We start from the raw sequence: 27,789 nt of genomic DNA, 5'->3' as shown, positions 1-27,789 counted from the left end.
TGCTATTGCTTAGCTTTCCATTTGTAAACTTAAGAGGAAAACTTTATATAGAAGAATCTCTACAATACTCATTCCCTACTTATGTCTTACTAAACTGGATTTCATTTTCACATATCACATATTTATTGGTTCTTTCCTTTGTGCTAGGCAGTTTATTAGTTGTTAGGGATCAAAGATAAAATCCATTTTCTATTTTCAAGGAACTGAGTCTAATAATAGGCAATTACAATACAGCATTATGGAAAATGTGCATTGAGAGAAAAGTTGCAGGGGAAGGCGGTATCCACAGTCTAGCAGGACCATGGTGTGATGACTGGGTTTCAACATCTGATTCTTTTCTTAGGTTGAAATTGGTTTATCAGATCTGGAAGTGACTGGACTCTGTAGTGCTGAGTCACACACTCAATTTGCTAAGAAACTGCTATGTAAAACCCATAATACTAATGTATTAACTTAAGAGAAATGATGGAGGGTCTAGGATAGTTGAGCTTGCTGATCCTTACCTTCTCTGTGTTGATCAAATTACAATGAAAGCCAGATCCAAATTATAACGATTGTTTAGCACAATGGAATGGAAGCAATAGAAATGAGTTTGGTGCTTTTAACAGCTAATATTTCAGGCCTGATGCACCCCTTTCCACTTGAGTCACATACCTGCCTTATGTTCTTCATAGGTTGGATTGTGCTAAAAATACACTGTCATTTGCCTTTCTCTTCTTAAAGTTTCTTTGCTGACAAATATTTTTTGATGTGGAACATTCTTTCATTAATGGTAATACCATCAATCAGGAATCATCTTTGGAAGATATTTTGCTTTTTATTTCGTTTGCAGAACGATTATGCTTATTTTACAAATTTACTGCTTTTTAAAAATTGTGTTAAAATATATGTTAACAAAATCACCATTTTAAACAGTTCAGTGGCAATAAGTACATTCACATTGTTGTGCAGCGGTCACTACCATCCATCTCCAAAACTTTTTCATCTTCCCCAGCTGAAACTCTGTATCCATTAAACACTAATTTCCCATTTCCCTTTCATCTCAGCCCCTGGCAACCACCATTCTTTCTGTCCTTATGACTTTGACTACTCTAGGTACCTCATGTAAGTGGGCTCACACGGTACTTGTCCTTTTGTGACTGGCTTATTTCACTTAGCATTAATGTCAAGGTTCATCCAGTGTGGTAGTATGTCTCAGAATTTCCTTCCTTTTAAAGCTAAATAATATTCCATTGTGTACATACACCATATTTTGTTTATGCATTCATCTGACAGTGGACACTTCGGTTACCTCCACCTTCTGACTGTTATGAATAGTGCTGGTATAAACGTGGGTCGTACAAGTATCTTTTCAAGTCCCTGCTTTCACTTCTTTGGGATATATACCCAGAAGTGGAATTGCTGGATCATATGGTAATTGTGTTTATTTTTTTGAGAATTTGCCATACTCAGATGACCTTATTTTTCAAGTGTGTGGGGTCTACATGTTTTGGCAGTAGAGGGAGAGGGTGAATTTCTTTGTTGCTTCCGTAAACTCCCTATGACCATTAAGCACCATGATAGAAGCATGCGTTTGATAATTCAAAGGAGGGACAGATGTTTCAAAGCAGAATCACTGTATCAGGTTTTCATGTAGTAGCTGGTATACTCGTATTTTCCTGGGCAATAGCCAATAAATCATCTGCTCTTCTGTTTCCATTTAAAAAATTACAAAATGAAGAAGATAATGCATGCTTATCTTGCAAAATCTTCAAGTTTTTCAAAAAAGTGTTGTCAAAAAATTTATAACTATATAGTTGGGAAGTCAGAATATTTATATATTATAAAATTCCTCTCATATTTTAGAGTTCATTCTAGTGTTAATGATGTAGTTTCCTTACTTATATTCTTGAATTTGAGAAGAATGTATTTTTATCAATGTAATTATGCAGTTAAAGGACACAGTAATAAAATTGGCTTATCTGCTAACTTAAAATTATATAGAACTTTAGAGCTACAGGTTGAGCCACTTTCATAACCATTAGTTGTTTATTAAAGACTTGAATGAGTCAAGAAATAGAATAAATTACACTGCTATACTGAACATAAAATAAAATCCAAATATATTTTTACTAAACTATTTTTTAATTATGAAATATTTTAGATTATGAAAAAGTGTCAAGAATAATATAGTCAACTTTTGTGAACCCAACACCCAATTTAAGAGCTAAAGTATCACCCAATACAGTTGAGCTTTCTGGGTACTGTATACCCAAGATATTCAGTATTCTAAATTTGATGTTTATAATTCTTATACATTCACCTGTAGCTAAACAAAAGCTTTTAAACCCCATATAACAAACTATCTGCTGAATCATTTTTAACTGGAACTGAAATTAGGGAGTAAAATAAAAACCTGAGACATCTCACTTTTTGACGTCAAGCAAAATAAAGGGTTTATCTTTGCTATTCTCTTACCTACCTTACTTCCCTGTCCAGTGCTACTCAAAAATTCCTTTTATTTTACCTAGACTTGTCTTCTCACTACTAAATTCGTTTACATTTCCAACATCAATATGTAATATCCATGTAACTGTTTTGGGAATTATACTTTTCTATCTGTCCTGTTAGAAAGATTATTAAACTGCATTGGTCTATACTGGGTTGCTGCATTTGTCTTTTGCAGGATTAGCATGAGGGTATTTTGGAGTCATATTTACTAGTGATATATACTAAAATAGGAAACATACTATAAGAGAAATATATTGCATGAGAAGATTCACCTTCAGCTAGACAAGATGAATCAATAGGCTAAAATCTAACAACATGGGGATCTATAGAAAAAATAAGAAATCTTAGACTCTGTTTTAATAAATCCATTAAATAAGTACATGAAGGGAAAGCCACCATTGAACAGCGCTAGATGTTGGGACTTGAGGTTTTAGAGACCATAAAGTGAATCAGTGATACGTGGCTCTCAAAATAGCTAAAATAATAGGCTGCATTAAAAATAAAAAGTATCCAGAACAAGGGAAGTGGTACTGTTGTAGTGACATCACATCTATCACCTCTTGTAATTAGCTTAGGGCTATATAATAATAAATTGCAACTTACAGCAGAATTACCAGGATCATGGGAGAAATTTGAAACCATATCATATGGAAAATGGTGAAGGCTCTGGTAATACTCAGTGCTGTTGATAACAGTTTAAAAGGTAACTAATTGAGGAGTTATACAGAATAAGGATTAAATTTTGGCTCATTGTAAAACATGTTATAAATTCCATAACAAAAATGCAGCCTTGTAAGTTGTAAGTCTTCCTTTCTTAGTGCTAACACAGAACTGAATAGAGGTGTCAATGAAACTGAATAGAGGGTTGATGAAAATTCAAGGTAAAGGATGGGGCTGAATTATAGCCTCTAAGATCTTTTTCCAACTCTCAGCATCATATAGTTTTGTAAGGCTAATTCATACAGATATTAGTTAAGGAGATAGCTATGCCCCTTCAGGATCTTTCTAGTTTAATTGACAATAGTGACATAAACCTAAAAAATACCATTCCATGTTTAAAAAAGAATAAAGGATGGGGCAAGTCAAAAGAACACAGGAGTGGGCTTCCCTGGTGGCGCAGTGGTTGAGAGTCCGCCTGCCGATGCAGGGGACAAGGGTTTGTGCCCCGGTCTGGGAAGATCCCACATGCTGCGGAGCGGCTAGGCCCGTGAGTCATGGCCGCTGAGCCTGCACATCCGGAGCCTGTGCTCCACAACGGGAGAGGCCACAACAGTGAGAGGCCCGCGTACCGGGGAAAAAAAAAAAAAAAATTCCTACAACAGAGTGGGCCCTCAAATATCTACTGAATAAATATCTTTAAAACACTGAAGGGCAAAAGCAGGGAAAACAGCAGAAGACCTGTATTAGAGGCAGATTTCTAACTCTGAAGTCTGTGCAAAAAATATAAGCCTTTTGAAATAAACTTTAAAATGAAGAAAAACAAAAGAATATTTTTTAGCTACCTTAATTTTACAAATTCAGTTGCTTTAAAAAAAAACTTGAAAAATTTAAGTGTAACTCGATGACTGACTTTGGAAAGCTTTTGCAATAACCTTACACCAAAGAAAAATTTATTAAAGTACAGATTACTGGTTATTTAAAAATACATGAGAAAAGACAAACATACAAAAGCATTATCATACAACTGATTTCTAAACTCAATACTTTTGAAATACAAAACAATGATCATTACCCCCAAAAGTCAGTTTGAAACAAATTGATTTTTAAGTTGGTATTATAATTCTTTTCACTCAATTTTGCTTACAAATGTTACTAGGTTTTTCAGTTTCGCCACATATACTTTTTTTGACATGTTTATTTCTCAAAGTAGAATATAGTTATTTCTTGCAATTAACGTCAGCAACTATAGAAAGCTTCTCTTAAGTCACAAGGATTCAGTATATACGGTTGCTGCTTTGGAAATAGTTACCATTCTGAGTTATCTATACTAAGACTCATGTATTGACAGGCAAAATGTTAATGGGCAAAGTATGGAGATTGAGAGCAGGATGACTAAGAAAAGATATCTTTTACTGCAGACCTGCTAAAAAAAGACTCCATTATTTACTCTGATAGTATTGCTAGAGAAGCAGTTTCTGCCAGATCACAGGTTGGCTATGTAGTTGTCCATTTTAAATTTCCATCGCTAAAGAATGGCAGACTTCAACAATTAGATTGCTCAACCAAATCAGCAGACCTTTAAGCTACCATATACTTTAATTACGAGAAATAAATTATTTTCTTAATTAGGTTAGCAGCCTTGTATCTGGAAAGGCAGCAAAACCCACTTTGTTCCAAAATTAGAAGGCCGACTCAGAGGCTGCTTCTAAGGTGCCTAACTATTTTCTATCATCAATCAGTCGTGAAGGTGGACCTTCATGAACTCAGTAACTTAATAAATGTAAAAATGAACTCATCTAATCAACACAATGTTGAGCCTGCAAAACCAAAAAAGTACATTCATAAGGTAGGAATTGGTTTGTATAAAACAAGAGGATATATATCCTCTTATATAACACAAAAGGAATATGCATGGTAATAAAAACAATCTATAATAAACTTGCAAAGAAATGATTCTGGTTTACATGTAACTCTGCTTAAACTGACCATGACTGAATGATTAAACATTTTCTTCTCTTAACATAATGCCCATTCATTATAAGCTAAGCTGGACTTAGTTTCTTATAAATCTCTTATTTCCTTGGATTTATCTACTACACCTTTACTTTATAGCCATTTAACTTATAAGCTGGGCCTGCCCAGCCTGCCTCTGAAGCCTCTCTACAGAAGGATACCAGATGCATTTAACAAAGGCATCTTCTCATAAGAATCTGCACTTCAAAACAGCAATATGAAGAACCAGCAATTGGCTCTCCAATGTAGCTACCTCTCATTTCACATTATCACAGAAACAGTGCAGTTTAGTAACCATTCCTTCCTTACAGAAAACTCAGTAGCTGTAAAAATTTTTGTTGTTTCAAAACACATTTCAATACTTATTAATTCCAAAGATCCGAACACCATGTAGCTGTGGCATTTTGGGAATTAGCACACTCAGGAGAGAAGCTGTGTTTAAGATGAAGTGAGTTGGATCATACTTCGTATAGAAACTTGCCAGAAAATATCTGTAGAAATAAAAGTTAAGAATATATATATAACATCTAAAAGTGAAATTACTTAGAATTTTTAAAATATTTAAAGGTAGGAAAAAGGCCACTGAAACATAAATACCTAAAAGCAGAACCATTTCTTTGAGCACTAAAACAAGAGCAAAAGTTTTAGTTTGGGGGCCTAAATTAATTTTATTTGGGATTTAAACATTTGTTTAATGGAGGCATATATGCACATTTTGCTTTTCTGCAATCGTATTAAATGTATTTAATGCAAGACAGTTACTATAGTCTTTAATGTAGAAGGCTTTCAAACTAGGGGTCATGTGCTTCCGGAAACTTCAGGTGTAGTTTTGTATCTATGTGTATATATCTGAAGAGAAAGTCCAGATTCAAAGCATCCATGATATTCTCAAACAGTTTTGTGACCCACCAAAAGGTTAAAAACTACTGCTGTAAAGCTGTGAAAAATGGGTGTTAGTGCATTAGTAGAGTTTAGCATCTTTGAAAGAAAACAAATACTTGACTGCCCTTTTGATGTTCTCATTTCCATACTGAAGTTAACAGGTATATAACCAGTATAACGGGAAACTTGAGAGACACTATTGTAAAATTCCAGCTGTTTTGCTATAACCGAACATATGTATATATATATTCAAAGACATCCAATATCCGAGAATTTGTTTTAAGAAGCCTAAGCCACCTTTAAGACCACAGATCATCGAGTCAGAATGCCTAGTTTGACCCAAGGGTACATCAAAATGAAGACACATCATGAGGCCACTAAAAGAGTATCCTAAAACATCATACCTTACTTGATGATAACTAAGAAGTTACTATGCACAAGGGTGTTTGTCTAATTAGTACTTTTAGAGTACACAGAAAAGTATTTTAATAGTGTTTCCTCTAAAGGAGTGATAAATATCTTGTGTAATATGGTTAGAAAAGAACAGCTATTTTCCAAGTACAACTAAAAACATCAGAGAGCTGTACACATTATTTTCAGAACCATCTAAATTGAGAAATTCTATACTCTTCCACCTGTTTCACAAACTATAGTCAGAAAATTCATTCTTGAGAATAAACCATATTCCTCAATCCTTACTTTAAATCCTGTCTTCCTGCTTTCATATACTTGAAGACTGTTCATACTTCCTTAACTGAACAATATAGGATACCATTTACATTCAGTAAGCTCATTTAATTTCTCATCATCATTACAGGTTTAATCTGTAATCTGATATGTTAGAAATAATAAATCTTCTTGGAATGGCTTCTCCTCCTCATAGCATATGTCTCCTTTATGTCTTTTAATAAAAACTGATTGTGTGTGTGGATCATATGAAAATTACTTGACTCTTACAAAAACCTACACAACCCTCCAAGGGGATGCAAAACCCAGGTAGGAATCAGTGTGGTAGCATTTATCTGCCAAAGGGTATACTAGAAAGAGACCTGTATTAGAAGCTAGAAGTTTAGGGTTTAACCTGGGCTATTGATTCCAACTAGCTACAAGATCTGGATGAAGATGATGCATTTGAATCTGTTTATCTAAAAACCTGGGATAATATTACTCATCCTACCTACCTGACAAATGATCAAATAAGAAAATGTAAATGCACTCTGAAAAATATCAATGCTACACAGATGGCTTTAATGCTGTTTCCTCAGTTATATAAGGAATTTAATCACAGAATATTTAAAATCATACCTGTTGGTCAAAAGTACACTTTTAAGAAATATGGGTGTTGTACACAGGTACCTCTTAGTTAGGCTTTTAAGTGATAGCCTTTTAAGTGATATCACCTTTTTTGTGATAGCTTCTATTGAAAATTCAGCATATGTCAGGCTTTTTACATGTGCAGTTGACCCTTGAACAATGAGGGTTTGAACTGCACAGGTCCACTTACAGATGGATATTTTTCAATAGTAAATACCACAGTACTACATGATCCACAGTTACTACACAATCCGCAGTTAGTTGAATCCGAGGATGTGGAAATGGGGATACAGAAGGCTGACTATGTAAGTTATACTTGGATTTTTAACTGCACAGAGGGCGGGTGCCTATAACCCCCACATTGTTCAAGGGTTAACTGTATTATAATGCAATCCTAAACATTTTATAGATGAGGAAACTGAGACTTTCAATAATATGGCCAAAAGTCACATAGCTAGAGAGTAGTAGAGCTAAAATACAAATTTAGGGCTGTTTGAATAACCATTATTCTTGTTATTGCATTAATCTTTGTTAGGCCATACAAATAATTTTTCTTTTGACATGAATTTTATGTGGGACTAAAACAATTAAAAACTTAAAAAATTTCCTCCCAAGTGCTATAAATATAAGGAAAAAGAAATCTACCACTTTATGATTACTTTATTCTTTTCATTTGAAAATGTCTTCCCTAACTTAAACACCTGTCTAAAACCTACCCTAAGTCCTAGTTTAAGGAATTCTAATGCCTCCAAGAAGTCTTTCCAGCTGCTGCAGACTGTACTGATTCTATAATGGATATATAAATCTATGTCTATATCTATATATATAGAGAGAGATATATCTATATATATGTATCTCCTTTGTGGTATCGAGTGTTTGATTAGGATATATGCGAAACATCCATTATATGAAAGCAACTGAGTGTGGAATTCAAAGCAATCTATGTACTTATAAATTCTTTGCAGAAATAAACATAATAATAGAGAAATAATACAAAGTGACAATAAATAAGGGATATATAACAACTGCTATGGATTTCAAAGCAGAGCATTATCACTGAAGGCTGGTTGCTAAGGAAAAGACCTCACTGGTAAGGTCACAATTTAAATCTTGAAAGAAAAATAAGACAGATAAATTAAGAAAGGAGAAGGCATTTCAGGTGGGAAAATGACTTGAACAAAGGCATAGAACTAGGACTATACATGAAGTATTTAAGAAATGCTGCTTAGAAGAGTGTGACCAGGTAGGAGTTGGGTGAGGGTAAAATAGTCACATAAAGGAAAAATGAGGTAGGAACCATTTTGTGGAGGACCCTAAATATCAGGTAATAGGAGGAAATTACATGCCATATATAAGGTTAGATGTTTTACAGATAGGTATTATCTCATTTATTTCTTACAGCATCAGATTGCGTTAGGTACCATTGGCTAGAATTTTATTTATGAGCAAACCAAGCAGGCTGAGTGATAGGTACAGGATTCAGCCCGGGTCTGTCCTACAATGAAAGCCTAATCTCTCTTTTCTCTAAACCATACTGTCTCTCCCAAGGAGTCGGAACATCCAGATGTGGCAGGTGGTCAATGAAATTCATCTGAAATCATCCAAATCCTTGTTTATGGAGATTAATCTGATAGTAGAATACAGAACAAGACTATGTGTTTAGTATTCTTGCAAGCAGCTTAAAGACATGAACTAGAATATATTTAACTTGTATTCTAGAATGTCTTGTCATACTGATAAACATGTAAGGTTGTCTCCATATATATTTGACTGAATTGAAAACTGGTTTATTACCAGCTTGTTAAAAATTTTGCCTGTATTTTATAATCTCTATGAAGTAGCAATTTACTGATACAGGTTTTCAACAAAATATTCTGTTTCTATTTCAAATTTAATCTAATAAAAGGATGGCTTCCTCTCATCCAATCCTCCTCATACCTGAAAATTTCCACCACTTACAGAATTATTGGAGAAATTGTGAAAAACTTCCGTGAAGATGTAAACTGTACTCCATAGTCCAGTTGTTCCCAATGAGTTAGGAGCCTCGCTTTACCCTGGTCAGGAGTTTCAAATGGTGTTCCTTTTACTGCATGCAAAAATACATACATCCCCTGGAAAACAAGCAAGGGGGTATATAATAAATATCAAATACAAAATTAGTATTTGCCAGTTAGCATTAAGACAGTTGCAGACTGTGACAGAGAGCGTGATTAACTTGACAGCTCAAGTTTTAAGATTTCATATTGTGAAAGACTGGCCGGTTTCTTCAGAGTAAAACAAAACTTCCAGGGGCTTACATGCAAATATTATTTGCTGAAAACCACTCTAAGTCAACTAAAAGTAACCTGTTTTCATCTCCTATTAAATTGAAAAGAAACGAAAAGTACCATCAGGGTAGCTTTGCATCATTACATTTAGATTTTCTAACACATTTCCTGTTGGGAGATAGAATTACCTTTTCTCCAATGTGTAGGAAAGTTTAGAGTGTCATATTAGTAAATCTGATGATACTTATAAAATGATAAAAACATACAAGTTGGAAAATAATAATAAACAAAATCTCTGTATCGGGGAAAATTGTTTTGAAAATATTTAATATTAGGACTGTTTTTGTCTCAATAGTTCTTTTCCAAAGCAACAAAGATGGTTTGATGTAGTAAGTATAATGTTCAACACAATTTACTTTTAAAATCACCACTGTACCTCAATAGTGTCTTTTGAAGTTAGTTTTTAAAAATCAAAGTAAAAAACATTACTAAAAGCCATTCTGTCCAGCGATATGTTTAAGCATCTAATTTTGTGGTTAATTAGGGGAAAAAAACCAATGTATACTAGATGTGGTTTACTTGAGATGCCCATTTAGATTGATAGTTAATGCTTCATTGCAGGATCACTGTCTGAGGCACTGGTAACAGAATAAAGCCTATATATGGTCATGAAACAGCTTTACTTATTAAAGTCATGATGTGATATCATTTTTTTTACTTCAACTTTTAATAAATATATGAAAAAAATAGAAATATTAGTGATTTGAAATTTTACATTATTCTACTAGGTTAAGAGAGCCCTTCTTTTCAAAGTTTAGTCTGTCTGCTTCCTAGTTATTCCATTAGGCAATTTAGAAGTTGTTTACCTACAGTAACACTTAAGCAACAGAGGAATGGATTCATGTTCAATTGGATATAACTCTACAAACATTTAATAAGTGGCTAATATGTACAGGACACAGGACCTATATGCATATATGAAATTGAACAAGACATGTCCAATGCCTTGAAAAAGTTCAATCTTCTAAGAGATGGTAAGAAAAAAAAAAAGATATGCATAAACAACTACAATGTAGGGCAGAAATTACTATCAAAGGTACAATCAAAGTACTCAGGAAATGCAGAGGAGGGAAAGGTTCCTTGTTGCTGAGGCTAAAGCCTTGATGGTTCCTTGTCACCTACCTCAGTCTTGAAGGTTCAGCTCAAATGATAACTCCTTAGTGAAGCCCTTCTCATTAGCAATAATTAACCTGTTGCCTATGTACATATATATAATTTTATTGAAAAGACTTTTACTATAGCACAACATATTGTCTTAAAGTTGTTTACATAATGTTTGTTTTCCCATTAGCCTGACTACCTCAGGAACAAGGGCTCATACAAAGCAAGTATTAGATATTAAGCCAAGATGACATTAAGCCAAGGAATGTTTATTGTGTAAGCACAAGAAACCATTTTCACATGGGTTTTAAAAGAGACTATGAAACAGAAATTGTATGCTTTCAAATTCTCAGGAGAATGTGACCCAAAAAAGTTAAGAATCTCTACTCTAGACCATACATGTGTTAGAATTATCAAAGAGAAAGAAGAACAGTCCTCTAATTATTTACTTCAAACCACATACACTCACCAGTGTTCAGAATATAATATTCAAATAGTTTATGTATTCTTTTTAATGAGTAAGAATAAAATCTTATCTAACCATTTATCTTCTACTCCATTTTTATTTTTAATAGTTTTTCTATAAAATTTTAGTGATGGATGATTTATACCCACATTAAAAGAATTAGGGAAAAAAGTATATATAGCTCATAGTTAGCCCTTAACAAATATTTACTGGCTCAAAATGAAGAGAATTCTCTTTCATTTTAAAAGCTAGGATAAGAATTTTGTGAAGTATTAAAACTTCTAAGAGTGAACTGTAGCACTGAGTAAAAACAATTGCTGTAGGTTTCTACTATATGGTTCAGAAAGACAGAGACCATGTTTTTTCTTTTTTCCCATATTTGGTCTATTTTCCCATGTTTAAAAGCATGCAGTATGTATTTCACATTTTTAATTGGTTTACTGTAGGCTAACTTCAAAAGAAATTTACATTTGGCATCATGTAATTGCCACATCTATGGCTGGTTAGTCAGGTTTTTAGTGGAGGACTAAGAAGTCAGAAGTTTGCTTCCCTACTTGTTCTCATTTCCTGTCCTTTGTCCATGGCCATATACTGTGCCTCAGTCTCAGTCAACCAACTGAAAACATGAAGGGAGGAGATGACTTCTAAAGTACATTTAATACATGTGCCACTGGAGAAGGGAAAATTATGTGAGAACAGACTAATTTATTCAGCAAACATTTAAATAGGTCTTTAGAGATAAAAACAAAAGAAAGGTAAACTGCTAATTATAAAAGGATAATAAATTCATGAAAAAAATGCAGCATGGGACTTTTGTAGCTTCCTAGAAGAGGTGACACTTGAGTAGTTTTCCTGGAGAAACAGGAATTAGCCAGGCAGAGTAGGAAGGAGGAAGAGGTATTAAAATAGTGGAAGAAGAGCCTAAGCCAAAGCAAAAAGGTGAGAGAAGACGATTTTCATTATTGTAGAGCACAGCTTGTGTTTGGAGAGATGTTAAGACTGGGTCTCTTTCTTGCCTCTGTAGTATTATCAACTGGTCTTGTATGCCACACAAAGAACTTGGCATTTTACTATGAATGTAACAAGGAATCACTGAAGGACTTAAGAGTGTGACCTGAACAAACATGAATTTCAAAAATATCACCCTGCCAAATTGGAATGAAGGAAAGTAGAGTAGAGAAGCGTCAAAGAGACCACTTGATCTACTGGTGTAATCTACCTGAGGGGAAAGAAGAGCATGAAATTATAGCAATGCCCATAAGGATCAAGTTGAAGACAGTAAAGCAGTAGAATAGACAAGGCTTTGACTAAATGGATGTGGAATATAAAGGAAAAAGAGTTACCCTAAGTCTAGGGTGACTATATATACTAGCTTGCCATGGGTGGTCCTGATTTACACTTACTCTCTTGGAGTAGTTATTACTAGAGCTCTCTTTTACTCTCAAAACAGTCTCTGTTTGGATAATACATTATATTAATCACTTTACCTCTGACATTCAGCTGTGTGGCTTGGCTTACTGGGCAGATAGTGGTACCTTTAGATTAGATTAGGAACAAAATCCAGGAATAGATTGTGGTGGGTGGTAAGGGATATATCAGGAATGAATTCAATTTATACTTGTTTGGTTTAAGGTGCAAGGTGATCTGGCAATATTAATATGGTCATCATCATTTAACAGGTAGAAACTGAAAATACAGATAGATGAAGTAACCTAGATAAAATATATATCATAAGAAGAGATGAAGAAAAGAACCTTGAGGGCTTCTCTGGTGGCGCAGTGGTTGAGAGTCTGCCTGCTGATGCAGGGGACAAGGGTTCGTGCCCCGGTCCGGGAAGATCCCACATGCCACGGAGCGGCTAGGCCCGTGAGCCATGGCCGCTGAGCCTGCGCTTCCGGAGCCTGTGCTCCGCAACGGGAGAGGCCACAACAGTGAGAGGCCCGTGTACCACAAAAAAAAAAAAAAAAAAAAAAAAAAAAGAACCTTGACAACAGCAATATTTAAGAGAGGAAAAGAGAAAACTGTGCAAGAGGAAATAGTAAAGGAAAGATCAGAAATATATCTAGGAAAAAGCAATCCCATGGAAGCCAAAGGAAAAGAATTCCAATAAAAGGGATATGATTAGTGTCAAATATTTCAGAGAAGTCACTATTTAAAAACAGTGTTTTTAAACACTTCCTTCCAAAGTCTATCACATAAAATGGACTAAAGGGACATTCACTGATCTCTACCACATCATCTTTGTCATCCTCCAGTCAACTTCAAATGCTTTCCAGAAGATATAAATAATATCAATTTTTTAAAAACCTATTTCTCCTACATTTTTCTGTCTTAAAGTTCTAAGCTCTTCATTTTGGTTAGATCTTTAAACAAATATATAGTTAATCTGGATTCAATTAAAAGTCTCAATTAACCAGATTTCTCCCCTTTCATTCTACTTTAATAGGCTGTTAAAGACAAGAAAAGTCACTATCATGTTTTGTTTTGTTTTGTTTTTAAACAGGCAATTTCCAGGGCTGCATAATATGGTCAGTAGAGTCAATCTAACCTCTGGTACTTTGTAGAGCTATCATATAATACAAAAGAGCAATAGTCAACAGGAAGAATCTAAGGCACCATAAGTTTCTGAATCATATAAGGTATGATTAAGCTCAAAATTTCTGTACTGAAATAGAAAAGTATATATATACAATTTAGAAAGGATTTAAGCCAAAGATGTTCATTAGACTCCAGTTAACCAAAAAACACAATTACTTCCTCTGATACATTTTGGTTAATCAATATATTATAGTGGCCTGAATTACAGTGTCTTATAATTTTTGCTAAAATGCCCTACTTTTTTTCAGATTTTACAAAACCAACAGGAGAAAAAAATGTCTTACTTACAAATAGGGTCCAATGTTTAAATATAAAGTGATAGGAAAAATATAATCTTATTCCAGGTAAGAATTCTTCAAAATTGTCATATATACTAAAAATCACTGAACTGTACACTTTAAATGGGTGAATTTTATATCTCAATCAAACTGTTTAAAAAAACTGAGTCATGTGTTTTTCTTCTTTGTAACATAAAACTTTAAGCTTTTTAAAAAACTGTGTTTAAATACACTAACATAACATGGACCATTTAGCCACTCTTAAGCTGACAGTTCATAGTATTCAGTGCATTCACAATGTTACACAACCATCACCACCATCCATCTCCACAACTCTTTTCGTCTTGCAAAACAGTACCTTCCCATTGCTGCCTTGCCCAATCTCTGTAAAACCATTAAACCTTAAGTGTTCAGTATAAGGTGAAATTCTTACCAGATTATGTATAACATTTGTTAAGGTCCAGGCAACAGGAACACTGAAGAAGGGAATACTGAGTAAAACGATATGAAGCAAGCCAACTCCCAAAGCATATGTCAGCCACATACCCCGGCTGTTCATTACACGGGTATTTGGATTCACCTCACTGTGGGCAACTCCAACATTCATGTTTGCGCTGTAGGAAAGCAATGGGATGAATCAACACTGATATAACTGGAAATCTAAATATTCCTAATTCTGACATGACAAAATAAGTGTTACTGGGATTATTTTTTTACCTCATCATTCTGAAATAGAACAAACAGACCCTCCAAAATATGCTACTTGCAGATGCTGACGAGGGCAGTAAATAATTCTTAACATCTAACTCCCCAGTAAGACAAGCAAGACTTATTTTTATGCTTCTTGTTGAAAAAATAAACAGTTAAAATGCCTTTCCTAAAGCTTGTCTTCAAGCATGTTTGTTTTACTAAATGAAGTAATGGGCAGGAAAACGCAAACTGAAAGAGAAAACCTACATTTTCTTAAGAGTGTAAAGTGAAAACTCAGGAGGTAAATTTACCAACAGAATAATATATTAAAAAGCAAAGCTGACCTAACCAGTCTGTTCTGAGTAGCCAGACTTACATTTAATGTAGTGAGTGTTGTGTCCATAAAGAGTGGTCAGAGTTCAAATCACTCCTTTATGAGTACTGAAGCTGCGAAGAACATAATGAGGTGGAAATTTTACATGGTCAAGGGATAAGGTTTGTTTCTCAACCTAGTGATACAATTAGGTTTAAACAAGGAGTCTTTCTTCTGCGTATTTTAACTCTAGTCACCTTCCCTAAAACTTTGGTTTTCTCTCATTCTTTCCTTCCTTCTTCCCCTCCCTCCCTTCTTCCTTTCTTTCTGAGATTGGGGGTGGGGGGAGCAGAGCATATATTTCGAACAGCTCTGATTTAAAAATATATAAACACTTTCTATTACAGAGTTGGCCCTGAGAGAGGAATTTCTCCGAACCCTGTCCATCAAGTGTTCCGGAGTACAATGGCCCTTCTCCCTCCAAAAATCTATAGGCTTACGGTGATGAAAGTTGGTTGCACTGAAACAAAGCAAAAGCCTCAGATTTAAATGTGTAAAAAGTCCCTCCAATCCAAACATCCACCGTGCATGTTACATTCTTTTTATACGCTATAAGTTATACTTAGAACGTGCCTCCACTCAAGATGCCTTTCCCATTTTCGACAGGATAGAAAAAAAAAAAAAAAAGCTCGAAAGTAGGCTTAAAATTTACATCTGAGCTGGAAGGCAAAGACTGACTCTATCCCAGGCCAGAAAACCCTTCCACGGAGTCTGCCACGCCACTTCAGGACTGGCAAACAATGACTTCAGAGAGCGAAGAGCCTCTCGGCTCTGCCCTCGCGACGCCGGGCGACCCACAGCGACGCCCCCTCCCCCCCGCTGCCATCACCGGCAGCCTTCCCCGGCGGCCGGAGCTCCCAGCTACTGGAAGCTCAGCAAAAGCCGCCGCTGCTGTGGCCACAGTGCCCCCCGCCCCACCCCTTTCTTCTCGGAGCTGCACATCCCGTCAGGGCCAGGACGCGACGACGGGGATTTGGGGGGCAAGCCTTGGGGGCCACTTGGCCCGCACGTCCTGACAGGGCGCCGCGGACGGAGCAGGAGTCCACTCTTTCCCTTCAAGCCAACCCGGGCCCGCCAGCAGCTCCCCACTGCCCGGGCAGCAGCACAGTCCCGGCGGCCGTTCGTGCCCACTCACCCGCCGCCCCACTCCCGGCGGCTGGCTCGGAGCAGTATCAGCTCCGCTGTGGCTGCAGTGCCGACGGCTGCGCCTCCTCAGGCAGAACGCGAGTGGTCAGCCCCAGCGCGGCGCGGCGCGGCGCAGCTTGCGGAAGCTTTCAGGGCGGAACGCGCTGCCAGGGCATTGGCTGAGGACGGCGCCAATCACACGTTCGCCGGGCAGGGCGGGATTAAGGGCGGTGTGCTCGGTGCCTGCCCCGCCCCGCGTACGTTGTGGGTGAGTCGGGGATCCGCCAGGCCGGGCCTGGGCTCCGGGTGGCACGCTGGCTGGTCTGCTAGTGGATTGTTGTTGCCCACCTCGCGCGAGCAAGAAGGTAGTGTCGTGTGGCTAACGGGTATTCATTCTTATATCGTAAGCTCGAGAGCCTCCTCCCCTCCACTTGTCCCGGTCGGGGCGGGAGCGCCGGCGGCCGCAGTGGGCGCCCTTCCCCCCCCTCGCGGGGCGGGAAGCGGACGAAGCCCGGCTCGCGAGCGCGCACACCTGGAGAGCGGTCTCCCAGCAGGTGTGGGCTGCTTAATGTCTGATTTGGACTTCCCTGACTAAATGGTGTTTAGGCCTTTGTTGCAGCCCATTCCTCAGATCCTTCTGGGTGCAGATCTTAAAGTTGTTGTTTGCCAGGAAGAAACTTTAACGCCTGACGGCCGTAACTCAGCCTGTCTAGAGTGTGAGTGAGGGGTTTTATAATATTGTAGGTTGTGGCATCATGCAAGTGGCAGAAGCAAACTTTTCGGTTAACCATGATTTTTACTGGTGTCATTCTGGGTCTGTCTACACGCTGAAGACAGGTACTTGTGTTATATGCTGAGGAAATGTGGGGTTTTTTTATTCATATTGCTGAAATAACTTACAATGGCTTTTCAAAATTGGTGTAAGAGAATGTTGACTGTATATACACATATATGTGTACATATATTGCATTTCTAATGGCCTTATAAAACTAATTAGGTTAGATTTATTACGTTTTTTTAAAAAATAATTATTTCATTGTGTGCTTCCTAAAGTTTATCTATGAGTTCTCTGATCTTTACTTCTTTTTTAGGTACACTGTTAGCCTTAACTGAATTTCCTGATCGTCAGCACTCTTTCAGTAGTGTTTGATTTACCTCTCAGCAAATATAGAAGACTGATTCCTGGCATTCTTAGACATTCTTTGCTGTGAGTCGTAAGCCTGATATCAACCCTTCCACTTTTCAAAAGATGCCGTTTGGTACACATACGGTGGAATGCTTGTTATGTTCCAGAGGTTGTGCTAGGGATATGAGATTAATATATCCTCAGAGAACTCTCAGCCAGGAGGAAGGGACAGAAATCCAATACTTAGAATAATCTGTGATGAGTTTGGGGTTAGAAATAAGGAAAAGGTGCTCTGGGAGTACAGAGGAAGGACTGCCTAATCTGTTGGGGCAGGGGTTGGAGCTGGTAAGAAAGGCTTCCTCGAGGAGGTGATACTTGAACTAAATCTAGAAGGATGGTGAGAAGTCATCAGTAGAGAAAGGAAACCTTATGAGCCAAGGAAGGAGTCACTGCCATCACATTAAGAGAGACAAGTTGCATAGTATGACTGGCCTAGTGTGCATTTGGAGAAGAGTGGGATGAGATTAGAAAGACAGAGGTTCAATTGTAAGGAGTTTGGATTTAACATAGTTAGTAATTGGAAATATTTATAAAATTTTAAGTAGGATAGCAACATGATTAAATGTAAATTATAGAAAGAATCCTGTAGGTGGTTGAGATTCCAGGCAAGCTGTCAATTAGCTGGTTATTGCAATAGGTCAGGGGAAAATTGTTGAAGGGCTGAACAGAGGCAGTAGCCATAGGGATAGAGAGGAAAGAACTAGTTTGAGAAATATTTAGGTAGTAAGAGAGGCAGGAGTGGGTGGCAGGATGTAGAGAGTGAGGAGAATTTCAAGGATGACTCAAGGTTTCTAATTTTGCTTTGTGAGACTGGATGAGCATAGCCTTTGGAGTCAAACATGACAAAATATGCAGGTGTGCATCTGTCACTTAATAGTTGTGTGATCTTGGAACAAGCGATCAAGCTTTTAAATCCTGTTTGTGATAGAGGAATGACACTATACATAAGCTTGTTGTGAGGATTAACTGGAATAATTATATATATATATATATATTTAAGTAACTTACGTTAGCTGTTATTTTTATTATCAAATAAATATAGCAAGAAAGACACTTAATTAGAGAAAGATCTGATCTCTTTAGGACATGTTGAGTTTAGGGTGCCTTTCGGTCATCTAAATGATGATATTTAGAAAGTAGTTGGAAATAAGGCCCTGGATTCTAGAAAAAAGCCTGGTTAGGAGATACAAGTGATGAAGGGGATGATATGGAGTCCAGTTAAAATAGAATACATAAAGGGAAGGAGTTAAGGCAATGGTGACTTGATGGGAAGGAGGTCACTTTTCCTAATGTTTTACCTTGGCATGAGGTAGGTGCCGATAAAATTATTTTTTGTGGCCACTTCATTAATAATTATGAAGTACTCACCTTGAGTGAAGTACTCTGATTACTCTGTGTTGCATCCAGAAGTATATAATTCCGTGCATTTAGAGGCTGTATAGGTCAGGACAGGGGTGTGATAAGCAAGCCAAGTTCTTTCGGAATGGGAGGAAAGGGTCATTCCTGGCTGGGTGATCAGAAAGGACCATGTTACAAATGATATTGAAACCGGGTCTAGAATGATAAATAGTATTGCATTAGGAGAAAGTGGAGGTGCAAATAGGGTGGGATTGCTGGCAAAGGAAGATTGAAGTTTTTGACTTGGTCACTAAGAACAGTGAGTTATTAAGAGAAATAGCAAAGTTAAGTGGGAGGTATGGAGGGCGGAACAAGAAGATAAGTTCTGTTTTATAAACATTTTGAGGTAGTAGTGACACTGATTGTAAGAAATGCCTGTCTTAACTCGGGAAGAGAGAGATCACTGTTGAGATGTAGATTTAGATGTTATTCTATAACATCTAAGTTTATAGGTTTTGGGTATATAAGAAGAGGGGAGAGGGATTAGGGAATGCCCATTTTTCTGGGAAGAGAGTGAAGAAAACACGAAGAGATCCAAGAGGTATTGATGGATGGCATAATCCTTGAGAATAGGCAGTATCATCAATGTCACATGCTTCAGGGATATCAAGGAATGTGAATCCTGAGAAAAGGATTTGATGATTTAATATCTCATTGGTGAACTTGAAGAAAACAAAATCCTAACAGTGGTTGTGTAAGCTATTTTGCAAGGGTTTTGGAAGTGAGTTGGTGATAGGGAATTGGTGACGGTAAATACAGGTTACTTATTCAAGTTTGGCTTCATAAAGAAAGAAGATAATCATAGAGTTAATAAGGTTGAGGGAAGAATTTTTTGTTTTTGTTTTCAAGACCAAGAGGCCTGGAGGAGGGATGGGACTAGATAAAGAAACTAGGTGAAAGTGTTAGTTTAGAAGAAAAACATTGGTCTGAGACTGAGTGAAGAAGAACATGGGTAGAGGTGGAGACATTTTAAGAAACCAAAGGACACAGTATGGTGGAGGAGGTAAAGTGTGTGAAGATAGAGTTGATGCTGTGGTCTGCCTTGATCTCAGTAAACTAGAAGAGGGGGAAGATTGGGATAAAATTAGGGACTTGCTGGGGAGAAATAGAAGATTTTGGAAGAGAGATTATAGAGAATGAGACAAAGATGATGAGATTAATAAAGAGATTAATTAATCTCTGCAGAAGGAGGGAAGGTTGAGGTGAGGCTAGGTTTATACGCCAAAGCTTGCTTGATAAATGTTTTTCTTAGATCCCTGGGACTCTCAAACTAAGGAAGAAGACTTCTTAAACCCAAGCCTAACCTGATACCAAGCACTGGGTTAGCTCCTGTGGGGCTAGGAGTTAGAAGTGTGTTGGGGGGTGTGGTATTCATGTAGTTTGGAGGAACTCAATTTAGTCCAGAGATCCTGGGATTTTTTAGCATGTATATGCCAAGCACTATAATACGTTGTATACATTATCTTATTTACTTCTCACCACAACCATATGATATCATTATTATCTCTATTTTAGGTTAGGTGATTGAGTTTTAGAGTTTAATTTTAACTTCCTCAACATTATATAGCTATTAGTGTATAATAATAATTAGTGGCATATTTTTCCATTGTGTTAATCAGCTTTGCCTTGTACAAAGCAAAATATAGTTATGAATTGTGAACAGTTAACACCATTCAGAACTCAGTATATTGACTTCTTCCCAGAAATGCATCCCTTAAAATTTTATGTAATCATTGTAATGGCTATACTCCATTTCTTGCTCAGTTACTTATTCTTAAACTTTATGTGACTCTGCTTGTTTTATGTCTTAAGTTGCCTGAGAAAGAATCCTAAACAGAAACCTTTTTATTTGGTTTGGTTTGTCTTTGGCATTGTTGTTTCGTTTGGATCTAGATTCCATAGGGTCAGATCATCATGTGAGCATGTAACTAGTCATGGTAAATTAAGGAAGTACCTAGGGCTCCTCCCCCTCCCCCCACCATTTTATTGTCAAATAAAATCATGACTCTAGAGGAATTGCATGTTGTCAAGCTAGTATTTTTTATTTGCCTGAAATCTTTTCTGAGTTAGGCATTAAGGTAGTTGCAAACCCCACTCCCTGCAAATTTTACATACATGATTTCCATATGAAATTTTTTTGTTTCTTTGTTTGAAAAGGTTTCAGACAAAGGGTTTCATGGCTAAAACAATTACTGGCAGAGAGATTTTGGGTGTACAAGTTGGATCGGCATGTAAAGGACCTTGAATGCCAGCATATGGTTTGAGCTTTATCATAATTTGGCTTTGGGGAGCCACATGATTAGAAAGATGTTTTAGACACAGTAGTGCATAGGATAGTAATCTGATATGATATGTCTGAGTATGACTAGTTTAGATTAAGAGTAATTCTAGAGTCTGGATTTCCTAACTCTAAAAGAGCTCAATAATTGAAAGAGATACTGTAATTCATCAAAATGTGTAGATGACTAATGATGTTCAAGTGCAACTGCCATTAAGGCACATGACTGACATTATCTGCATAACAGTTGGCAGCACCATCTGGTGATTCCTAGCCAGACACATCATATATTACACTTATTGCACAATTATTCTTATCATTCTTTAATTAGTAACATAGTGTGATTTACCAACAAATTTCTCTGTGCCTTAGTCTTATAATATGGAGATGATAATGGCATCTATTTTAAAGGGTATTCGTAAGAAATAAATGATTTAATACTGTATGTGCTTAACAGTAGACCCTGACATACAGTGAGGCTCAATAAATATGCGTTGCTATTATTGCTGCTGTTGTTGCTATCATTTCTGTTAGGAATGTTTAACAATTTTTATTTTTACAACTTATATTTTATTTTCTAGCTACTCTGCTAAAAGCTAGAATGAAACAGCTGCCGGCAGCAACAATTCGCCTCCTTTCCAGTTCTCAAATAATCACTTCAGTGGTCAGTGTCGTAAAAGAGCTCATTGAAAACTCCTTGGATGCTGGTGCCACAAGCATAGATGTTAAACTGGTGAGTGTCCCTGAGATGCTGCCAAGTACTTTTAAAGCAAAAAAGGGTTGGACAGATGTTTTCTCATTACAATTATTACCTTTCTTTTCTTTATATAACAGTAAATTATTCTTAGGACATTGAACCCTTTGTCCTGTTTAAGAGTAAATTCTTAAAAATAAGTTTTAACTTGGATCAGTGTTACAGTAACATTAAAGGAAATTATAAAGGAAAGCTTATTCTAAAGGACTCTATCACATAAAACATGAAATTAGTTTGTCTGTATTTTCTAATACTTATCCTTGGTTATTTGTGTTTACTTGTTTTATATATTCTCATTTGCATTTTGTTTTTTCTACCTAATCTTATTTCAGAACGGTATCCCTTGTTGCTTCATAGTTTTCACATTTTTAAATTTAAGTGCTACATATTAAATCATTTGAGTTAATAATGACTTATGACTCTTATTATGATTTATTACAATTAGTCTTCAGGTCTACCTCCCCTGTTATAAGTTACTAGCTCATGGAGGTAAGATCTATATTTTTTTGTGTCCTCTATACCTGTCCAGTATCTGGTACATAAATGGTAAATAAATTTGAGTGAACGTAAGAATACATTTTTTTGTAATCTCCTAATTATCAGATATTCATATTATTTCTGGTATTATGGCATTAGAAAGACTACTGATATGAATATCTTTGTAGGAAAGAGACCTTCCCTTTTCATATACATATGCATATATTATATATATGTTACCCATTTGCTCCTTGTAAAAGCTCTATGAATTAGCTACTGCTATACTCATTTTATAAATAATGGAGGTTCTGAGAACTTTCCCAAAGTCATGTAAGTAGTAAGTACTGGAGCTGAGATTGCAATCCAGGTCTTTATGACTCTAAAACTCATTCAGGATCTTTCCTCTATGCCAGTGGTTTTCATAACATTTGGGTGCATCAGTAATTTTAGGGAGTCTGTTAAAACAGTTATTGGGCCGCAGAATCTCAGATTCTAGGTAGAGCCCCAACTTTGTGTTTCTAACAAGTTTCTGGTTGATGCTGAGAACCGCTGTTCTATAGTCTATCAAACCGCTACTTTGGTTTTAAATAATATAGTAAAAGCTTTATAAACATGAAAAAATTAAATTAAACCGAAAGAAAGACATTTTCTTTCTCTTAGACATTTTATGTAGTCAGTTCAGTCTGATTAGAATACAGTTGATAATACTTAAATAGGATTATATAATTATATCTGACAAATTTAACTTAAGAATCTTAGGCAGGCAAACATATGTCTTGTTCTCAAAGTTCTTGGAAGAAAAACATAGTTTTTAGAAATCGTTTTACAGAGCCAACAGAAGTCCTCTTTAAAAAGTAAATTAAAGTACACATTTTTATCCTGCTGCATATTTAAGTCTCTTGACATTTGCCAGTTCCTGCTTTGTAGAATTTTAGAATAAACAAGTCTGTTGCTTTACATAATAAGATCTGTTTTATTATAGTTTCACACAGTAATAACTGTTCTGACTAGGAATGTTTTCATAATTAGTAAATTAAACATGTAGATATTATTTTAAACATATAAACAGATCTTTGTGTTATTTTACTCAAGTGCCTGCAGTTCTTATTTATATTGAAAGATTTGCATTTCTATAATTATTTTTCTATAAAATGAAGCAGACAAGCTATTCCCAGAAAGATAATTTTTAGATCGAGGGAGAGATAAGAAACTAAATCTTAGGTGTCTCCCCCCAACACCTTTTATTTCTAATTTATCTAAAAAGTAATGATACAGTATATAATTCTAGGTTATTAAAAAGTATTATTTTTAAATAGCAGAGTCATTATAATTGTAGGAAGATTTTTTTTCCCTTTGTAACATACATTTAAGGCCATACACATAAACTTTGTGAAGTAAAGCTTATGATAGAAGCTTGCTACCAAATTTAGAATATGGTATTCATAGAAAATGTGATCACTCTAGGAATTTATGCTTTGTATTTGTTATGTATGCATATTTTTAGTATTAAATTACCAATATTAAGCTATGATTTGTTTTTTTCCCTCCATTTTCAAATTAAAAACTCTGAGATTGCCAGTTAGCTGTATTTTCTCAGCAGTCTGTTAGGTGACTATTTGCAGAAAGAAAATTAGAAAGCTATAATGTAGCAGATTTTTATTTATTTATGAAAGCAATAAGTAGTTCAGGGACAAAGTATTAAAAATCAGATTGAATAATGATGATTGCTAGACTCTTGGTGGGTAGAACCAGCTGGTGTTTTTTGGTTTTTGTTTTTTTGGGTTTTTTTTTGCGGTATGTGGGCCTCTCACTGTTGTGGCCTCTGCCGTTGCGGAGAACGGGCTCTGGACGCGCAGGCTCAACGGCCATGGCTCACGGGCCCAGCCACTCCGCGGTATGTGGGATCCTCCCAGACCGGGGCATGAACCCCTGCATCAGCAGGTGGACTCTCAACCACTGCGCCACCAGGGAAGCCCCCAGGTGGTGTTTTTGATGGTGATGGTAATCTGTTTTATTTGAGAGATTATATATACAAAAGTGTATATAACTTAGAAGAATATTTCTGGGCAAGTTTAAACATAAATTTAAACATAAATACCTATCATACTGAAACAATTCTAGGGAACCTTGAAGATCATACTGATCTCCTTATTTTATAGTTGAATCTGAGTGCAAGGAAAATAAGGGACTTGCCCGTAGTACCATAGCTAGGAATTGGTAGAATTAAGAATTTAAACTCTTACTTCTTAAATGTTAAGTTTCCATAAAAGATAGATAAATGACAAAACCATTTCACTTGTGTTACATTCTGTTTGTAAATGTGATAATAGTTTAATGTCCTTATATACTAAAAGTACTGTTTAACTTTCATAGGAGAACTATGGATTTGATAAGATTGAGGTGCGAGACAATGGTGAGGGTATCAAGGCTAATGATGCGCCCGTGATGGCAGTGAAGTACTATACCTCAAAAATAAGAGGTCATGAAGATCTTGAAAATTTGACAACTTACGGTTTTCGTGGAGAAGCCTTGGGGTCCATTTGTTGTGTAGCTGAGGTGAGGTAATTTGTATTGACTATTTTAGTGGTTTCATAATAACACAATATTAGAATTAAGAGACAATTTACCCAGAATTTGGCAAAGAGTTTTTTTTTATTGCGTAAAATATACATTTTATTGTGTAAAATATACATAAAATTTACTATTTTAGTCATTTTTAAGTGTACAATTCAGTGGTATTAAATACATTGACATTGTTGTGTAGGCATCACCACCATCCATCTCCAGAACTTTTTCATCATCCCAAACTGAAACTATGCCCATTAAACAATAAACCTCTATTCTCCTTTCCCCTGTCCACAGGTAACTGGTAAGTATTCTGCTTTCTGTCTCTATGAATTTGACTGTTCTAGGTATGTCTTATAATTGAAATCATACACTATTTGTCATTTTGTGTCTGGCCTATTTCACTCAGCGTAACGTTTTTAAGATTCATACATGTTGTAACATGTATTAGAATTTCATTCTTCTTAAGGCTGAATGATACTCTGTTGTATCCATTCATCTGTCAATGGACATTTGGGTTGTTTCCACTATTTGGCTATTGTGAATAATGCTGCTGTGAATATTGGTGTACAGATGTCTGTTTGAGTCCTTGCTTTCACTTTTTTGGGTATATACCCAGAAGTGGAATAGCTGGATCAAATGGTCCAATAGTCCCCCCATATCCATGGTTTTGCTTTCCATGGTTTCAGTTACCACAGTCAACCACTGTCGGAAAATATTAAGTGGAAAAATTCCACAAATAATTCATAAATTTTACATTGTGCACCATTCTGAGTAGCATGATGAAATTTTGTGCAGTTCTGCTCTGTCCTGCCTGGGACATGTATCATCCCTTTGTCTTGCATATCCACGTTTTATATACTACCAGCCTGTTAGTCACTTTCTAGCCATCTGGGTTATCAGATCTGTCAAGGTATCATAGTGCTTGTGTTCAAAGGAACCCTTATTTTACTTAATAATGGCCCCAAAGTGCAAGAGCAGTGATGCCAGCAATTCAGGTATTCTCTTACTGTGCCTAATTTATAAATTAAACTTTGTCTTAGGTATGTATACATAGGAAAAAAAAACATAGTATATATAGGGTTTGATACTATCTGCAGTTTCAGGCATCCATTGGGGGTCTTGAAAAATGTCTCCTGCTGTTAAAGGGGGACTACTATAATTCTGTTTAATTTTTTGAGGAATGGCAAAGAGTGTTTTTCAGTGGTAACATTTATAAGAGGAAAAAATGGTTTAGTGATCCACTGACTTGGAAAATTATTAAAATTAAACAGGTATCTTAACTATAAGCACTTCTCAGAGCCTTTACTGTACTAAAGTGCATTGTGAATCTCTGAGGTTGGTGGTTTATAGTACAGACATTTCCTGCACTTACTTGACTATGAAACTCTTTTATTGAGACACATATCACTGTTATACTGTTGTGCTGTGGAATGCACTCTGGAAATACTACTCTAGTCAATACAGATAACTGGATTGTGCTCTAGAGATGTGCATTGACTTGAGCTAAACCTTAGCTAGAACTTTGCTCTTCTGATTGCTAGGTGTTTTCAATTTCTATGAACCCTTAAGTTCAGTGCCTGACCCACTCCATTGCATAGTACCAATTATACCACTGCCTCTGGCCTAAGTTACATAACTAGTTTGTGGCAAAGCCCATCTAGAACCTTGATCTCTTCATTTCCATGTATCTCAGTTATGTTTGATCACTAGTTTCTTTGTGCTGTACTGTTATTCTGTGTGTGTTAGGCTCTGTTTTATAGTGTGATAGTATCTGTGTGCCAGTGAGTGACATGGTAATTGTGAGGCTCTCTTTAGCTACCTACGTTTGCCCAGTGGCTGTGTATCCTTTCTTTTGTGCTTAGGCTGGCAGACCCTGTTTGGGTGAGCGTGCACAGGTGCAGTAAAATGATAGGACTTTATACGTATTGTCCCAGAAAAGTGGCAAGGACATGAGATATTGTTGCTATTTCTTTATCTATTTAGTAGCCTAGTCTCCCCAGCAATGATATATTCTTCAGGCTTATTTTGGTTTTCCCTTGGCCCTTCTGCCTTTAGAATGATGGCAAAGTGTAGATTTTCTGTTTTCTGTGGCAAGGGCCCCAGCTAGGTATTCACTTACTCTTTACTTCAGGACTCTGTAAGCTGATGCCTATGTAAGAAAGAAAAATTGTGGGTTGGGGAAGAGGTAGAGGTTAAAGTGGGAGGTTTTGCTATTCTGGCACAGAGGACTAAGGGCCCTTGCTTGTTAGAATCCAGATGTTCAGACATCACTAAAGAAGGAAAGACCTTGTCATTCGTTAAGTGCATTCTGCTTAATATCTCTATCCAAAATCTAGCACACCGTGTGCTTTCTCTATCTTTCTCAGCTCTTGCTTTATTTAGAGTTCACTGAGTCTCCAGATAGATTTTAGGGAAGAGCAACTAGAGGGTACAACTGGCCATTGCCCATTTTTATCCCCAGAGACTGTGTATGGGAACCTATAGCCCTAGAATCTTGTACAAAGAGTCTGTTTTTAAAATGGGGTGGGATTTGTACCAAGGAAGCTTTGAAGCTCCCAGTGCTAGTACTATTGTTGGAGTTCTCAGTGGCTATTTTAGAAATCATATGATTTGTTTGAGAATAAAAGTATTCGCTTTTTTAGCAGTCGTCCAAATTTGGCAGATAGTTATAGTTGTTAAGCCTTATTTTGGCAAGTATTGTTGAATAATACATTGTTCAGCGTTTCTGTATTTTCTATAAGATGTATATAATAACCTTTCAGAACTGAAGTTGGTCATTATCAACTTTGTCTGCTAGGTGGCAGTACTATA

At 36.4% G+C, this 27,789-nt stretch overlaps 2 protein-coding genes across 13 annotated transcripts in view; one reads left to right on the top strand and one right to left on the bottom strand.

Annotated features, from left to right (window-relative positions):
* Window positions 1-116: 116 nt before the first annotated feature.
* On the bottom strand, window positions 117-16,446 carry ORMDL1 (ORMDL sphingolipid biosynthesis regulator 1). 2 transcript variants are annotated; one of them, XM_060016443.1, is made up of 5 exons: window positions 16,328-16,442; window positions 15,196-15,266; window positions 14,563-14,743; window positions 9,319-9,470; window positions 117-5,654 (listed from the first exon to the last, which is right to left on the bottom strand). In XM_060016443.1, exons 3-5 carry the CDS (start codon window positions 14,734-14,736, stop codon window positions 5,519-5,521), a joined length of 462 nt encoding a protein of 153 aa, XP_059872426.1. In that variant the 5' UTR covers window positions 14,737-14,743; window positions 15,196-15,266; window positions 16,328-16,442; the 3' UTR covers window positions 117-5,518. The 2 variants fall into 2 exon arrangements, with proteins under 2 accessions (XP_059872426.1, XP_059872427.1); XM_060016444.1 differs by lacking the exon at window positions 15,196-15,266 and having other exon boundaries at window positions 16,328-16,446.
* Window positions 16,447-16,589: 143 nt separating this feature from the next.
* The window catches only part of PMS1 (PMS1 homolog 1, mismatch repair system component), a 98,251-nt gene continuing 87,051 nt past the window's right edge, over window positions 16,590-27,789 (top strand). For 8 of the 11 annotated variants that reach the window (XM_060016434.1, XM_069540846.1, XM_069540847.1 and 5 more), the window contains exons 1-4: window positions 16,590-16,682; window positions 17,409-17,524; window positions 21,761-21,912; window positions 24,784-24,966. In XM_060016434.1, coding sequence (XP_059872417.1) covers window positions 21,781-21,912; window positions 24,784-24,966 — 315 coding nt within the window. In that variant the 5' untranslated portion in view covers window positions 16,590-16,682; window positions 17,409-17,524; window positions 21,761-21,780. Of the gene's footprint in view, window positions 16,704-16,756; window positions 16,872-17,408; window positions 17,525-21,760; window positions 21,913-24,783; window positions 24,967-27,789 lie in introns of those variants that run through there. The other 3 variants (XM_060016433.1, XM_060016436.1, XM_060016437.1) reach the window with 3 other exon arrangements.

Source organism: Delphinus delphis, chromosome 7 (genome assembly GCF_949987515.2).
Source record: "Delphinus delphis chromosome 7, mDelDel1.2, whole genome shotgun sequence".
In the NCBI taxonomy this organism is placed as follows: Eukaryota; Metazoa; Chordata; class Mammalia; order Artiodactyla; family Delphinidae; genus Delphinus; species Delphinus delphis.
Note: the sequence above shows the minus strand (reverse complement) of the source record. Positions and strands in the feature narration are given on the sequence as shown.

Excerpts from the sequence above, each read along its gene's own strand:
- ORMDL1 (XM_060016444.1), bottom strand. The coding sequence starts at position 14,736 with ATGAATGTTGGAGTTGCCCACAGTGAGGTGAATCCAAATACCCGTGTA. Across the intron at positions 9,471-14,562 it reads CAAATGTTATACATAATCTG|GGGATGTATGTATTTTTGCA; the intron begins GTAAGAATTTCA and ends CTTGTTTTCCAG. Across the intron at positions 5,655-9,318 it reads ACAATTTCTCCAATAATTCT|ATATTTTCTGGCAAGTTTCT; the intron begins GTAAGTGGTGGA and ends TTATTTCTACAG.